General features: G+C 40.0%; 1 protein-coding gene across 1 annotated transcript in view; it reads right to left on the bottom strand.

The window, feature by feature from the left end:
- LOC134003225 (SH3 and multiple ankyrin repeat domains protein 1-like) overlaps positions 1-13,896 on the bottom strand; it is a 28,856-nt gene extending 14,960 nt beyond the window's left edge. Inside the window, exons 1-14 of the mRNA XM_062442360.1 lie at positions 13,408-13,896; positions 9,209-9,412; positions 7,114-7,185; positions 6,911-7,019; positions 6,566-6,717; positions 6,142-6,309; positions 5,809-5,850; positions 4,997-5,113; positions 4,813-4,890; positions 4,526-4,592; positions 4,089-4,264; positions 3,843-3,973; positions 2,302-2,441; positions 123-227 (exon numbers count right to left, since the gene is read on the bottom strand). Coding sequence (XP_062298344.1) covers positions 123-227; positions 2,302-2,441; positions 3,843-3,973; positions 4,089-4,264; positions 4,526-4,592; positions 4,813-4,890; positions 4,997-5,113; positions 5,809-5,850; positions 6,142-6,309; positions 6,566-6,717; positions 6,911-7,019; positions 7,114-7,185; positions 9,209-9,412; positions 13,408-13,896 — 2,050 coding nt within the window. The remainder of the gene's footprint in view (positions 1-122; positions 228-2,301; positions 2,442-3,842; positions 3,974-4,088; positions 4,265-4,525; positions 4,593-4,812; positions 4,891-4,996; positions 5,114-5,808; positions 5,851-6,141; positions 6,310-6,565; positions 6,718-6,910; positions 7,020-7,113; positions 7,186-9,208; positions 9,413-13,407) is intronic.
- Between the last annotated feature and the right edge of the window lie 1,812 nt (positions 13,897-15,708).

Here is a 15,708-nt window from a genome sequence, read left to right as displayed (position 1 = left end):
ATAATCCCTCTGGGTTACCACAAAATCCAAAGGCACTACAAACCAGACTAAATATTTTGGATGGCCAGAATAATATTTTAAAATACAACAGTGAGGTGAAGCTCCGGCTAGTTTTGTCTCACCTGCTCGATTGGGAGCTGCCACCTCCTCCACACATTCTGAAGGAAACCAGCCAGTGCGACCTTTCACTGTTCCCTCCCAGTATCCCCCCTCTCCTACACTTAAAACTGAGATAGACAGGCAAAGACAGACAGAGACAAAGATAGAGATTGAGCAAGACAGATATAGAGCGATATAGACAGATATATATAAAGAAATTGATGAACAGTAAATGTAGTTTACAAAATGTTCTACAATAACATTGGAGGATTCGCTGAGAATGACTAGGAACATGTATTGCTTTGTGATGACTGGATGTGGCTGCAGGTATTTTTCATTTCTCTTGTTTACAATCCTCTCATCCCTAGTGCGCATCTCTTCCTTGCCACTGATGTTTTAGAAAGCTTAATTTTGTCCGCATCAAACCTTATTGCAGCTGCACTGTAAATATATCAACCTTACAGAAAATCAAGTGTTTGGCTGGGCTTGTGATCAATGATCAGTGTATCAAGAAAAATGCACAACTTAACAAAAAAATGATTCCCAGGGTGTTTAAAAATGTATTCCGACACAGTTACTAGTTACCTGTTGAAAAAGTGTAGTCTTTAACATAATCCTAGTACCACAATATTAAAGTAATGTAACTTGATTACTTTCTGTTACTTTAGGATTACTGCAATATCAAATATGCAAAGTTGTCCCTTTTCTATGCAACTAAAAGTTGTTGCAAAAAACAGTGCAAATTGCCACAAGCAGTTAGGGTGGAGATATTAGTGTGTTCTGTGAGCTGGTGTTTATCCCCCCCTCTCTCTCTTTCAAGGCTTGGATGATATCGAATTGATATTTAATGATATCAAGGGCGAAATCTTCAAATCAATTTCAGCTACTTGAAATTAAAAATGTCCTGAGAGCTCTGATGTTGTGACATACAGCCAGCTGTGTGTTGCTCTCAGCTGCTCAGAATCTTTTGAGGGTAGAAAATAAACGGAGCAGTTTGCAGGTGGAAATACTGCGTAATTCACGGTGTTGTAACATTCTCAGGAAATCCTCTGATGAAACTGTGTCAGGCCCGCTCGCTGTGTGAAGTCTTTCTCAGAGTTTTATCTGACGTTTTCAGTACCAAACTTGTTCGGTGACCAGTGACCCACTGTCAGCTCTGAATACATTACGCACACACAAATAATATCGGTGGGGAGCAGTAATGTGTGCTACAAGCTGTCGTAAACTCAAGCTCTCAACTCATTTGTAAGAGTCTTTGGGACTGCCACAGTGCGTAACAAACGTCCCTACCAATATTTAAGTTCAATGTGTACGTGAAGTGTGTGTACTTGCGCCCGCTGTGCACACCTGCACGCATCATGCAGTATCATCCTCTACTCAGACCATCGTGGATCAGCAAGTTAATTTGCCCTCTCGTTTCTGCTCTGTTTAGTTTGGGACAGGGGCGATTCTAGGATCAGACCTTTAGGGGGGCTCAGCTCCTAATAAGAATTTGACATACAACGCCCTGCAAGTGTTCAAACCCCCTGCTAAATGACGCATTTCACCGAATAACGTGAATTACAACAAGAAATATTAATACATATTAGAGTGGTCTACTATAATGTATAATAATAATGGTTCAGAATAAACAATCACAGATTTCTACAGAGAGGACCCTGAGATAGTTAATGAGCTCTGAGGGAAAAACAATATTAATAAAAGAACTATCCAAAGTACATTAAACCTGTTTAAAATAAAACCATTTGAACCTTAGCATATATTATTTGTTCCATCTCTAACAGACAGGCTTGCAAAATAATTAAAGTCCTATCAAATAATTTTTAGATTAAACAAACAAACATTATTTATTTATTTTTAGTGGTGCTGAGATCAAATTTAAGGGGGCTTGAACACCTCAAAAAAGGGTCTAAAATCGCCACTGGTTTGGGACTTTTATAGTGGATGATCGTATATCTTTCAAAATGTGTTTTAAAATTGTAATCCTGCTAAATAATCCCCATTCTTACTAAATGTACCTGTAATCTGATTATGTCTTTTCTTCTGTAACTGTAACGGAATACAGTTACTTTTTTTTGTATCCTGTATGTATTCCGTTACTCCCCAAGCCTGATGATTCCAGTGCCACTAGCTGATCTTTGACAACAATGTTTAAATCTTTTAGGGGAGATGTTTTTCTTGAACATTTTGGCTCTATCTCACCTTTAACTTTGTCCCCTTTGTTGAGTGAGAGCTCTCTGTCTCCCGTAGCAGAATGGGCACGTGTGGCTACATACACCCGGCCGGGCACTGCACTGTACATACGCTTCATCTGACCTCCACCGCCGCCTGCTGAGGTCGCGCTACAGTATAAGAAAGAATGAGGGAGACAGAGAGAGAGAGTATGTTACAATAGAGTCAGATAAGACTGTGTGGCACACTGTGTGAAAACAAGTGAGACAAAGTGAGACAACACACAGCTTGTTAGGCATCAGAGGCAGTCTGTAGTTGAGTCATAATCTGTCATACCAACAACAATAATATATGCTGCATTCACTAACTGGGTTTAGCATTTATGTCAGTTATAAAGAAAGTACTGATAATTCTAATACAATTAGTGTGCTAAATTCTTTAACTATTATATGACATAATAATGATATTCAATGAAATGTATGTATTTTAGCATACAGGGAATCAATGTAATGTGTAATGTGCAAACGATAAACAATGTGAGGCATGTGGAAATGGATGTAAATCAAGCTGCAACTTCCTATCACATCATTTATTCATTTTTAATAATTGAATAATTTATAATTAGCAGAAGTGGCTCTAGGGATGGCAATATCTCAGCAACTATTGGATGGATTGCGATGAAATATGGCAATCCTCTAACTTTTACTCTACCACCACCAGCAGGTCAAAATGTTCACTTATCTGGTGAAATAGCTTCAGATCTATTTGATGGATTGGGATAAAATTTTGTGTAGACATTCATTGTTCCCTGAAGATGAATATTAATGACTTTGGGGATCACCTGACCTTCACTGAAGCACCATCATGAGGTTCACATCTGCGGTTGTAAGTAAAATGTCTTAACTACTATCAGATGGATTGTCATGGAATTTGATACATTCACATTCATCCCCTCAGGATGATTTGTAAGTAAGGTGACCCACTCACTTTTCACCTTTGTGACTTCATCTGGTTGAAATTTGAATTAGTCCAATGTCTGTACTTATGGCTGAACTAAAATGACAAATGGCTGCAATTATATAGTGTTTTTATCCAAAACGCTTAATAGCGTTCTGTTCATTTTACCAATCACACTCACATTCAAGCACACACTCACACATTGATGACACAACTATGGAATGTATCAACCATCGGGAGCATCATTGGGTTCAGTATCTTGCCCAAGGACACATTGAAGATCAAACCACTGACCTTCTGATCAGTGGACGACCGCTCTACCTCCAGAGACACAGCCGCTCCAGATGGTAACTATATTTAAAACATTTTACCATGACTAACTCCAGCTCAATTTCTGTGGTTTTGCATGATAATAATATCCATCAACACTACACTCAAAATTTGTGACATTCTTGCAGTTAAAATTAGTATACAACGTGTAACTGGGAGGCAAATATAACTTCTCTGCATATAGCTGATGGAAACTGGAGGCCCCTGTTAGTAGATGACCCTGAAGGACCTGGTAAGAGTAAGAACACACCACTCTTTCTCTCTTCATGTGTATGGTTTCTTACCCCTGTCTGCCTCGTGGCTGCCGGTGCCTCTCCTCTGTGTCACTCTGACCTCCTCTCCCTCTTGATGGGGAACGAGTTCGAGTTCTGGGGCTGCTAGAGCTTCTCATGCCAATGGAGGCTCTGCGTTGGCCCTGCAGAAACACACCAAGTCCCATCATCCTATAACTTATTGTCAGTACAAAACGGAGAAAGTGATGTAAAACAAAGACATCAGCTGATCAGCATCTATCTAACGGTCCTCAGTACCTGTCCCGGGTTGGGATTGGTTGCAGCCTTGTTGGGCATAGCCAGAGGGTCAAACTGGGTCATGGTGTTATCACTGTTAGCGCGCAGTAGGGGGTGGGAATGGAGCAAAGGGAGAGGCAGGGTGTGGGAGCTCTCTTTTCGCTTGGGAACATACTTTGGTGATTCCAAAAAGGGCACTGAGGATAGAGACGTGAGTCGTGAAGATGAGGTGCACAATTAAGGGTCAAGAGGTGAGGAGTGAGGAGTGAGGAAGGGCCGCGGGGTTTAATGTGACAGGATGAAATGGAGGGAGAAATGAAGCAGATTGTTAGGTAAAAAGAAGGGAAATTGTAAGAGGAAATACATGATAGATTCAGGAAAATGCAAAGTAAAGGAAGGTGTTGGGATTTAACACTTGACAACTCCTTCAGAAGAGACAGTTAGGCATGAAAGCTTACCTATGTCAGAATCTTTGTGGTTTTTTATGATTTCCCCGAGTTCAAAGTTACCAGATAATACAGCTAGCTGCAAACACAGGAAACAAAATGATGTATAATTGTTCTCATAATTGTTTTGTAATTGTTGCTTTTCTTTTTTTTGTTTTAGCATGTTGTTTTTTCTTTCAGTTTGTGACTAAACTATCGGTCAAAGCTGCTCTACAAATAGAATACACTTGGCAAACACAATAAAAATTTCAAAATATGTTTCTCAATTAACAAAAGTATTTAACGGTGGTACCATTTACCTGAAAAGGGGTCTGACCATGCTTGTTCTTTGCCTCCTTATTTGCTCCCCTGTACAGAAGAACACGGACACAGCTTTCCTGATAGATCAGAAAGGGATAGTGATTAGTTAACAACTTCAGACAAACCACCAATAATAATTGTAGCAACAATAGTTTCATATAAGATATCTGTTCCTATACTTGCTTTGTTGTACAGCGCAGAAATGTGAAGTGCAGTGTTCCCTGAGGCATTTTGAGAAACGGTGTCTGCCCCATAAAACAGAAGATGCTCCAAGTGCTGGGCAAAGCCATTCTGGCAAGCCTTTCAATGTCAAGCATGTGATAGAAAGATTGACAAATTGTCAGTGAGTGAGTGTCAATGTTATGAAGCATAGGAGAGGACAAGTTAAAGGGAAGGTGCATGACTTTATATATGGGACTGTTTCAATGCTTTAGAATGAGAGAAAAAATGAGAGAAAAGAAAGAAAGAAAGAACAAAGAAAAGGAAATACATCTTACATCTACATTCAGACCCATAAATACTCTAAAAACAGTACCAATTACATTGCACCATGGTGGAAAAGAAAGGAAACAAAAAAACATTAAAACAACATAAATGAGCCTTCAGCAGCCTGAGAGAGAGGTTTCCTCATATTTTTCTGCAGGGACTAAAATATCACAAGATACGTACGAAGTAAAGAAAGAAAACACAGAGCACGGCAAAACCAAAATAAAATACCATGACAACCAGCTTGCAGCACAAACGCAAATTTACCAGAATGTCACAGAGATATAATGTAGGCAATGCACCCGCATCTACAGTAAGAAAAACATAATGCTCTTTTTGAACTGGACTCAGCTTGAGATGACTCACATTTGAACAGGTTTAAGGGAACCACTGCATGTCGTGACTTTTTTCACTTCAGTTTTTTCAGTATTTTTATCATATCATAATTGTCAGTGCCTTTGCCTCTGAAAGGCTGATGGGGATGATGGAGATGGTAGGATGAAGGGTACCTTATGTATCTCTTCCATTCCAAACTCCTCTTCATCCCTGTGCTATGGAAAGAGAGAAGAAGGGGAGGAAGGAGAGAGAATGGAGAGAGGAGTGAATGAAGGCTGAGAGAGGAGGGGTGTGAAAAAATGTTGAGAGATAGGAGGGCGATGTTACATCAAACACAGAGATAAGACAGGGAAATGTTGGTGCACTGGCTTAATTTAACACGTGAGGAGAGACAGACACCATATTTGTACATAAAAATATGAAAGGAAACCATGTGGGAATGGATGGCCAGATCAACAGACAAGTGAGGTAGATATACATCTATATCAGGAACAGTCCATTTGTACCTGATGAGACTCGTCCCAGCCATTCTCGTCCCTTGTTCCCAGCCTTGCCCTGTAGTACAGTAAGGTCTCGCAGCAGGAAGTGTCGCCCCCTGCCAGTACAGTATGGTACAGCGGGGTCAGAGCACAGCGGTCTTTGTAGTCTGGAGACGCTCCCAGTGACAACAGAGCCTGGCAAGAGCAGACATAAGATAAGAGTATATAAGTCTAAAATACATATTTAATCCTACAGTTTGATAATATAACAAATGATGTCATATATACTATATCTGTTGTAATGGTCATTAATTTACTTCAACATTAAATACTTTCTCTGTAAGGTGTTTACATGATTCATAGAAGAAAATGTAATTCAGTCTAAACCCTGTAAATTGTTATAATAATTCATTACTTGAGCATGCATGCAACTTTTATTTAAAGTCCTTACCAACAGCCCAGTGTGATTGTGAACCCTGACTGCTTTGTGCACCGCTGTCAGGCCATCTCTGCTTCTGAAGTCCAAATGAGCGCCGCCCTGAACCAGCACCCTGATGCCCTCCACCGCCAGGCCTGATTGCGCAGCCACAGTGAGGGGGCTCTCTGACCCACAGAGGGAGGTGGTCAGGAAGAATGACAGATAGAAAGATGAAAGTGAAAACCCACCCTCAGATACTCTGCACCACTCGATCATCATTCGCAAAATGATTTATTTGAAAGCAAAAGATCTACAGAGTCAAAAACATGATTTCAGGAGACTGGAGAGCAAGAACACATGGGACTGTGACAAACTCACCTCCGCTGTCAGGGTCATGAAAATTTGGATCAAGACCTTTATCGAGGACTTTTACCATTTTCTCTACTGCTCCAGTCTGAATGTAATCCAGGAACTTCTTCAGACTGGCCTGAGAGGGGTAGAGGAGAAAGGAAAAGGATGTCAGTGAGAGGAAATGAACACTGTCAAGCAGCATCGGTCAATAGATAAGAAAAGAAAAATACCTTTGTGCTGAGCTTGGCGAGAGCCTTCTCGTCCAGATTTGTCTGTTTATAAACTCTGGTTTTGTACCTAAACTGAGGACCAGAAACAGATGTGTGAAAAGTGTGATTCATCATTCACAGTTCAGTGACATGGTACACAGAAAAAGAAACAAAAGATTGCTACGGTATTTGTGGTGCAACTCTGTAGTTTAGGTTATGTTTTACAGTAAGAGCCTTTGTTTTTTAAAAGCCAGAAATGGCTGGGAAGTGACATTTTTACATAATTGAATTTAGTATATTTCAATATTGCAGCTTTAATCCATAAAAAGCACCACTATAACTTAACTGCAGCTTTCACTGTTTCTGCTCATTCACTCTCCCACTCAATGTCATTGGAACAGCTCTGGGTTTTATTTCTTCAGGATATTACGTCAGATTTGGCTCTCTGTTCTTTGGGAGAAGCGTGATCACATGTAAAGCTCAATTAGTAAAACCATGCACTCAGATTTTGATGGTTAGTGGATTGTTGTTGGAGTGCTTCAACATGAACAGGAAAAGAGGAGGAGAAGGAGAGTATTTTGTCTTATGTTTGGTTTAGTAATGCCAGACCAGATAACTAATGTTACTTATGGATTACTTCCAGATATGAAATACTAATTTTTTTTAATTATTATGTCATTATTTGTTAATAATCTACTGAGTGTCAAAAAAACATATTAACAAAGAGAGGATTAATGATAATCATTAAATCCAATGCTCATTATTTCTATTTCACTGATCAGAGAGTTTATCTAGAGCTTTATTTTAAGGATTTTCTTTCAAGCACAGGAAAAACTACATGTCCATATACGCAACAGGATCTGACATATAGATTCCTCCCTGACCAGACACTAAAAACTAAATATTTGTAAGCAAGTATGTCCCAAAGTGTTCTCATCTGGTGATCTAAATGTTTCAAAGCCCTCTACGTTGTGCCAGGAATAGATTTCAGAAGTGGATATATAAAAACATGGAGAACAGTCTAGAAAACCACACTTCAAAAACCCCATGAGTCATAAACACAACATGCTTCAAAAGATGAGTAAACTGAGCTCAGGTAAACGGGAGAACTCGTCAATGAAAACCACCTGACTGGATGTTCTGTCTCCACATCAGCACTGTGCTGTGATGGCAACTTATTTCCTGGCTGGGGAGCTTGGTAGGTGAAAGGAAAAGTCTAAGCTCCAATCTAGCAGCTGACAGCTAAACTGAACCACATGCAGCATGTTTCAAGCATCAGAGGTGTGTTTGGCGTGGATAAAGCAGAATATATCTTGATAATTGCAATAAGATAACTATATGCTATGTATATTAGTGAGAGGCAGTGTTCAGTGTCCCAAAAATCTACTCTACCAGTGAATACAGGTCTAGTTCAAGTACTGTATTGATTCAAAATGGCCCCACTCATGTTATAAATACATGCACTCACGGTGCAGAGAGATAGATTCTGCTGTGGAGCAGGATTTAGGTGAAAGGCCTCATTAGTCCTCAGATATGTCCTCATCTGGAACATGGTCAAGAATGTAAACACTCTGGTTGGAAGCCAAACACTGAGTGTAGGATGGATCCTCTTTCAGCCCCACCCAGCTCATCAACATTTACATCAGCTGCACCACCAGAGGGCACTGTGAGATAATTGTATCAAAGCATGGAAACTTGATATTGATGTCATCTCACAACCCACTTCCCAAATAGAGGAGCAATAATAGAATTTGTAGGTTACATAATATGCAGAAAGCAATTAAAGTTGTGATGTTAATATTGTTCTTGTCAAGATTTGGTTACAATTCATTTACTGTGTTGAACATGGGAATCCTAGTTTTTAAATGTAACTTTTTTGAGTTGTTTAATTAGTTATGATGAGTAATAAAGCTACAGAGGCTGTAAAATTTACAGAAACATATAATATATATATATATGTAAATATATATATAAATATATAAACAGTCTAATTAAATTTTAATTTGAGAGTCTATTTATAGGATCTGGCTAACATTGTTTAGTGGGTGAAGGTGATGGGGACTGATGACTCATGGTTATGGCTCTTTTTACTTTTCTACAGTTTCTGTCTCCATACCTCCAGGTAAGGCACCCCTTTCTCAAAGGTCTGTGAGTAGTCTCGCAGGGCCCGCTCCTCCTCCAGGAACTTGGCGTCCCGTCCATCTCCAGCCGGCTGGAAGAGGCCATAGTTAAAGACGTCCCACAACGACTCGCTGAGGGAGCAGATGATCTGTTGCTTCGCGTTCCAGACCATGCAGTCCGGGTCAAACTGGACACACCTCTGACAAACAGAGAGCATAAAGGAGGGTGGAGGTCAGAGGATCTACAACTGCTCTGGAGGCAGAAATAAAAATAAGTTCAGTTAGGAATTACACACTTTGACAGTGACACACTGACATGTTGCAGTATTAAAGGTTCACCCAAAAAGGGAAACAAAAGAAAAAACATAAACATGTAGTGTCATGATTAAATACTTTTTTACTTGATTAACTGTAGCTGTCAATGTATTTTACACTTAGTTACTACTTTCTTCCCAGATTAATATTTCACAAAGAAAAGCTAGGAGTTAATAAAGTATGATACATGTAATGGACAGTATGAATGGGCTCTGGTTATGTCTTTTAAATAAGCTCCACTATAATTAGTTGCAGCATTAAAAAGCTGCTTGAATGTTAATTCATCAGAAATAATAATCCAATCATAGATGATGATACAACTCTGACAGGTCATTCATGTCTTCATAACGAATGCTATTACTTCTAGAAAAACCTCAAATGTTATTTTTTAAACATTGTGGTGTTGCTACTTTTACATACATAAAGAGTCTGAATACTTCAACCACTGTAAGACGAAGGAGTGCTAGCGCCCATAATAATAATTAAAGCATCTCTTAGCCCTTGCTTTTAGCATTGTGTTGTTGGTGTTAGCCAATTTAAGTTCTCCCAAGAAATAAGATGATTTTTGCCTCGAGCAGCTCTGCCTTTGAAAAATGTTTGCGTCATTAAAAAAGTAATTAATTGAATTCATTCAGTAGTATCTGTTTAGTTTTGCATGTTGCCCATCAATGTTTGTGTGTGTTAATCTGGGTATACACACACCTATAAGTATGCTCTCATTAAATAATGTTTTACACAATTTTAGTCATATTAAGTCCCCTAAATTAATATGTTTAGCCAATAGCATTTTATTATTATGGATTAATAACACAGCATGATAGTTATAACATCAAATGGTGAATGATAAATTCATGAGAAATGTGGTGTGTTCAGAATATGAATGCATCACTTTTAAATAATTAATCATCTGCCACACTCATGGAAATAAGATGACTTATCCTATCCTTACAGCCTGTGTTATCAGGATACTCCAGTCTTTCACGCCACTTTTTTTCTCCACACCCCAAATGAAGAAGTAAAGATTCTATATTGAGATAATTATCTCCCTTTGGTTATTTTCTTCTTTGATCTCTGCATGCCTAATATCAGATTTGCACAATAATCCAAAAGAGAAAGAACACATTTGTCTGGAGAGAAAAGCTCCTTTGCCTCCTACTGTATATTCATATGCGATACTCCAGAGACCCACTGGCCACAATGAAGAAACACCTTGGATGTATTATGTGTATGGATGTAGTATGGATAACTAGATTTTATGGTGATTTGTGCACTGCCAATTTCCTCATATTATTCCATTTTCTTGCAATTCCACAGGAAGACCATCTTTTTGTCCTTTTCTTATTAAAGCCTGGAGCCGCACGACAGAGCTGACCGCGTACAGGGCTTTAACAACATGGCTGAGAGGTCTGAATGAGATGCATGCATCCATGCTATTGTTCTATATCAGAGAACTGTAAGTAAAATTGCACAGCTCAGCACACTTTCATGTCCCCCCACCCCTTGAGCCCCCACCTTTCACAGCACCCCCCCCCCCCCCCCCCCCCCCCCCCCCCCCCCAGGTTGCACTATTTGATAGTGTAGCCAACTCTATTGGCATGGCAACCAGTTCATTAGTGGAGGCAGGCACCCGTTGCCGTAGCAATGTCTTGGTGGTCCCTGGGAGGTAAGCCACATGATAAGGATGTGAGTGTGTGTGTGTGTGTGTGTGTGTGTGTGTGTGTGTGTGTGTGTGTGTGTGTGTGTGTGTGTGTGTGTGTGTGTGTGTGCATATAAGCAAGTTGTGACGTATGTGTGTGTATGTTCTTATGGGATTATAATTGTGCAAAGTAGTTTATAAATGTGTACATGGTGTGTGTGTGTGTGTGTGTGTGTGTGTGTGTGTGTGTGTGTGTGTGTGTGTGTGTGTGTGTGTGTGTGTGTGCTTGCAGATCTTTTTTTTATCTTTGAGAGAACTCATTTCAGTTGAAAACCAGCATTGTGAGGACATTTCTGCATTGTGAGGACACTTTGGCCAGTCCTCATGACTTTAAGGGGCAATTTGAGGGTTAAGACTTGATTTTGAGGTAAAGGTTAGAATTTAGTTAAAATTCAATTTAGGGTAATGGTTGGGTTTAGGCAATTAGCTGAGATGATTATGGTTAGAGTAGGGGCTAGGCAATGTATTTTCAATGAGTGTCCTCAAAAGGATAGAAAGACAAATGTGTGTGTGAAAGAGAGGAAATCAAGTGGCTAATCCCTGGGAGAGGAGACTAAAGTAATGTATACTGCATATTACTGTGGCACTTCTCTCCACCATCATTCTGTTTTATACAATCAAGGATTTTCTGAGATCTTTCTGGCAGTACATGTGCCCGCTCGGGAGACCTTCACTGAGCTGTATTATGTTTTCTTTAATGCGTATATCTTCCTCTTTGCCTATTCATTCATCACCTCTCTCCTCATAACATCCATTTCCTCCTTCGCTCTCTTTAACTAGCTTCTAATACTCTCTCTCTCTTCATCACTTTTTAATTCAGTTCAATAATATCTCAGCTGTGGGGTTTGGGGTGCTCAGTGTTTGTCAGTGGTGTTCAGAGCTGAAAATGATGCCTGTGGCCGATGGAGACCTAAGAGCCACATAGATGCCTTCATATATTCCTTCCTTTCTAGCGTCACTCACTTCCCCAGCTCTCCCCAAACTCATTAAAAACCTATTAGATAATTAGCAATTACTGTTACATTGAGGGCAGATTAGCTGACATGTAGAACAGTCAGCATGTTCAGGGAGTTGAAAATGGAGAAAGGATGATGGGGGGAGGGATTCCAGGGGCCTCCATTCTCACCTGGATATGGTGTGTGTGGGCTGGACAATTCTCACCTGCCACCACCATACAGCTGAGACATGCTGTAAGTGTGAATTAGTACTAACTTCAGTTTTGGAAACTACCATAATTATGTCCAAACCTGACCCAAGGCACACACTTAAATGGTGTTGTTGACTAAATATGTCTGCCCTTGCAGGTCGCTCAACACAAATCAAGCTCTGCATTTCTTCATATTTCCTTTCGGGACCCATCGTTGGGCTTGTGGGACAACTGGAATGAAAATGTGCTGAATTTAGATGTGCTGAAACAGATGTAAGTCAATAGTGCGGAAAAACTACTGAAAATGCTGCAATTTACAGATGCAGAACAGCTCAACTTATAGGGCAGGTTTGAATTCTATCAGCATCAACTTGTAAAATCACAGCAGGCTTGAAAACAAAGACAAGTTAGAAAATAAAGTAGAAGAGATGTCACAAAATCATATACAAACATACAGTATGTACTGTTATATCAGGGATTTTAGGATATTCATAGCAAGGAATTACAAATGAAACCCCTCACCATTAGAAAGTTACTGTAACAGGTTACGTTTTACTCGCACAAAATCTGAAACAGTACAGGTTGACTTAAACCAAATGCTTTACTGTTTTCATTTTGTAATGCCTTTTGCAAGTTACTAATTACTAATTACTAAAATTCATTCAGTGAAATTCAAGCTGTCTCTCTCTGATGCAGCAATACCAGAGAGACTTGGCTTGAACTACTTCCTCTTTTGGAAAGACCTACAGTCACTGCCCTGTTTGCAGAAGATGTTTTATTACACACTTTAAAGTTTGGTACATTTAAATATCTGATTTTAATTCAGCTTGGCAGTTTACAGTTCTTACATTTTACACATTTTCCTTACATGTTTTGAATAGAAGGAACTGCCCTGAGCTGTATTATTTATGTGTCTGCTTTGACCTTTTTGAATCTTAGGTGTCAAAAAGAAACAGGGATAGCTTTATATGAGGGTGTCTGCATGTCATGAATTTCAAATATACTGTATGGTGTTTTTGATGAAAACATGCACCTACTGTTTGTTTGATGTCAGGGATCCCAATGCGGAACACCATCATGCTCAGGTAAGTGTCATCCAGTGGAGCCACTGTGGTCATGCTGCGCTCCATGAGAGCTCGTCTCTTCTGCAGAGCATTCAAGCCTGTGTAATGAGCCTGCTGATTGGCCGCAATGAAATGCTTATTGGCTGCTTGATGATGTAGTTGGGCTTGATTAGACATGGTAGCAATACCCCGGTTGCCAAGGTTGCCCGGCCTCAGTGGCCGGTCTGCTCTCTGTCTACCGACCACAATGGCTGCTGGTTTCACCACCTCGCAGACTTTCCCTTCCCAGGACTGTCGTCCTCCCGTCATTTCCCTCTCCTCCAGACCTTCTAACCCTCCATTCTCCATGTCAGGTCCATCTTCCCCTTCTCTGTTTTCTCTGCCCTGCTCCTCTTCCTCCTCTTCATCCTCCCCATCTTTGTCATCCTGACCGGGATAAAAGTGCTCGTTATTTCCCAGCATCCTTTGCTGTGCAGGGGTCACTGCAGAGAGGGCTGAGTGACATAGCTGTCATGGAGACAAAACATGGCTATCCCATGAGACTTGCTTCATCCTTAGAAACATGCTGTGGGAAACAGGCAGAGAAACAAGTAAGTTTTGGTCATTTAACTCTTATTATTATTATTATTTAATTGATTGAGTAAAGTTAGCAAAATTTGAATGTGTTTGTTAAAGTCTATTAAAGACACGTGCAATAATAGAAGAAGCCACCGGCAATGCTAATAAGACCACATGTGTGAATGAGCACAGAGCTGGTCCACATTTTCCATTTAGCCACTGGGAATGCATCGGGGAATAGCAGGCTGATGAAAGACAGGCTATATATAAATTCTGTGAATTTGCATCACAGGTTCATTGCAGAAGAGAGTGAGTTAGATATGCAATTTAGCTTCACATGAGGTCAAGATCATTTGTGATAATGGTGCCGACCTATGTCTGAGGCACAACCCAGGGCTAACAGTTTAATGTGAGCTCCTTAAAGGAAAATTCCACCCTCAGATACGTCTACACATTCATACATCCTCAGTCTTTGATGTTCATTGTGATGCAGGTGTAATTTTGAGATGAATTAAGATTTACATCTCAGTGTACTCAATGTCCCTCAACCTGCCATGAACATGTCTATATGGTTCAGTTACGTGATACATTTCCAACAATACCTTGTTATAACTCCCTGAAATATACCTTAACCATGGATGTATTAGGAGAGCTGAATACAGAGTCGCCGCTCAGCTTTGCTACCAGTTTGACCCAGTGGCCATTTATGGTACTGCAGCCAAAAAAATCCTGTGTGGGCCAAAAAGCATTTTCCCCATATGTCACCATAATTAAAAAATCACCTTTGACAAGATACCTCCGACTACAGGGTCAATTACTACCCTTAGTATCATGAGTTTTTAATCCATGAAGGTTTCATATTAGTAAAGCTTTCCAACAGCCTTGAAAAGCAATTATAAGTGTGTAATGTCATCCCACTTTAAAGTCTATGGGTATAGAGGGATTGTCAAGTGCCATCTTTGTCATCATCCAATGATGAACTATGACAGGCATAAGGACAACAATATAGCTGGACATACTCCACACTAAATTAAATTTGCACATCAAGGTAGTCGATTTCAACCAAAAGCTTATGAATTATGCCTGTCTTTTTGCTGTGTGGCATTTGCTCCAACACAGTTTGAGAATATGCCAACATTTTGTTTAAAATATGCTACAAAAGTGCAAGTTGCATTGTCAACAGCAGTTTTCGAAGGGTGGATTTTTGCTTTAAGATTGTTTCATTGCTTTACTGTGCTTCAGATTTGGCATACTAGCGCCTCCATATGTTCTGTCCTGGTTTTTATGTGGTGAAGTCTGGCTACAGGGGCTTTGCCATCATGCAGATCTGGACCATTGCCAACAGCCGCCTAATGATGGTGAATGATGCAGGGAATCTCCCACTGTCTCATTGGCAGTTTGGTGCTCTGAATATCATGTGAGTTGGGACTCTGCAATAGATACTCAGATGGACAGATGGAACTCAATAAAATATCACATGAGGCTATGGAGACACAACTCTAATTGGGACACTCGTTCAGTCACAGATTAGCAACATGCAGTTACTTAAAGAGTCAATTAGTTATTAATAAAATAATGTAGAAAACATGGTGTTGAAGGCGGTTAAGGGGGCAGTAGGTGATTTATGTCTTTTGACTTATCAACCTCTATTGTTGACCAAGGACATCAACAGGTGTCTGGCACGGCTTACAGTGTCCTGTAATTGACATAAATAAT

The sequence above is a fragment of the Scomber scombrus genome, chromosome 21, assembly GCF_963691925.1.
Source record: "Scomber scombrus chromosome 21, fScoSco1.1, whole genome shotgun sequence".
In the NCBI taxonomy this organism is placed as follows: Eukaryota; Metazoa; Chordata; class Actinopteri; order Scombriformes; family Scombridae; genus Scomber; species Scomber scombrus.
The sequence above is the reverse complement of the archived record's forward strand: the minus strand, read 5'-3'. Positions and strand labels throughout refer to the sequence as shown.